At 52.7% G+C, this 1,001-nt stretch overlaps 1 protein-coding gene across 1 annotated transcript in view; it reads left to right on the forward strand.

Annotated features, from left to right (window-relative positions):
- The window catches only part of ACA1_394970 (uncharacterized protein), a gene marked incomplete at both ends in the record, with an annotated part of 1,871 nt that extends 1,803 nt beyond the window's left edge, over positions 1–68 (forward strand). The window contains one exon of the mRNA XM_004340695.1: positions 27–68. Within this exon, the coding sequence (XP_004340743.1) occupies positions 27–68 (42 nt within the window). The remainder of the gene's footprint in view (positions 1–26) is intronic.
- Positions 69–1,001: the final 933 nt, after the last annotated feature.

Below are 1,001 nucleotides of genomic sequence, written 5' to 3' on the forward strand. Positions count from 1 at the left end.
CTCACCTTCAGCTTCTGCCGGAACAGCGGCGTACCGATGGCAAACTGGATCGAGTCTGTTTTGTTTGAGGGGTTAGGCAAAGACTTGCCCTGTCTCTCTGGCGGTCTACGAACGTACATACGAACTGGACGCCGGCGAGCGAGAAGCAGAGAAAGAAGAGCCAGGTGGTGTACTTGATGGTGCCCCACGCGCCAAGCGAGGGCTTCTGCCCGACTGCACCACGAAACAACGCGCCGCGGCATCAATACGTAACAACTAAAAATAAATAAATAATAAAAAAACAATAAAGCTGGAGGATGGCGCACCGCGGACGAGGTCGGCATCGTCGACAACGTTGATGCTGCCCTCATTTGAGCGCCAATCGCTAGAGCTCATTGTGCAGTAATTTGATTATTTAATCAAATCAATTCTGGTCAATCTTCGCGTTAGAGATGAAGCAGGCAGCCTTCCAAAATCAATTACACAATAACTTAATGTACGTAATATGGAATAAATCTCTACCAATCTTTCTCATGTGAGCCTCGATTTGGGGTTCATACCTATGTCGGCCTATGGTGCCCGCTCTCTCGTCGAGATGGAGGCCGGCCTGTCGCTGCTGGCCGGGGTACTGTTGTGTCTGCGAAGAGAACGAGGAAAGAGGAAGGGAGGAACCTTTCCCTCACGCGCCCAGCGTGCTTTCTGTCTCAGTTGCGGTGCCGGTCGAACCCGTGCGACCGCCACACGGCCCAGAAAACCGGTGGGCACCACGAGGGGTCCGGCGCTGGGGACCCTTTTCGATTCCCGCCCGCAACATGTTCACTATCACGAAATGAACATGTGTTGTTGCATCACTATGACTATCAACACAGCTTTAATGCTGTTGCTACTATTAAATCCCTCCACCACGCAGTAGATGATCGAGGAAGGGAGGAGGACAGCGCTTGGTGGCAGGCATCAGGCCAGGAACTGGTCGTGGGGTGGAATCAGAAGAAGAGGCCGTAGAGGAAGCGGAGCTCGAACAC

The sequence above is a fragment of the Acanthamoeba castellanii genome (assembly GCF_000313135.1).
Source record: "Acanthamoeba castellanii str. Neff unplaced genomic scaffold scf7180000084756, whole genome shotgun sequence".
In the NCBI taxonomy this organism is placed as follows: Eukaryota; Discosea; order Longamoebia; family Acanthamoebidae; genus Acanthamoeba; species Acanthamoeba castellanii.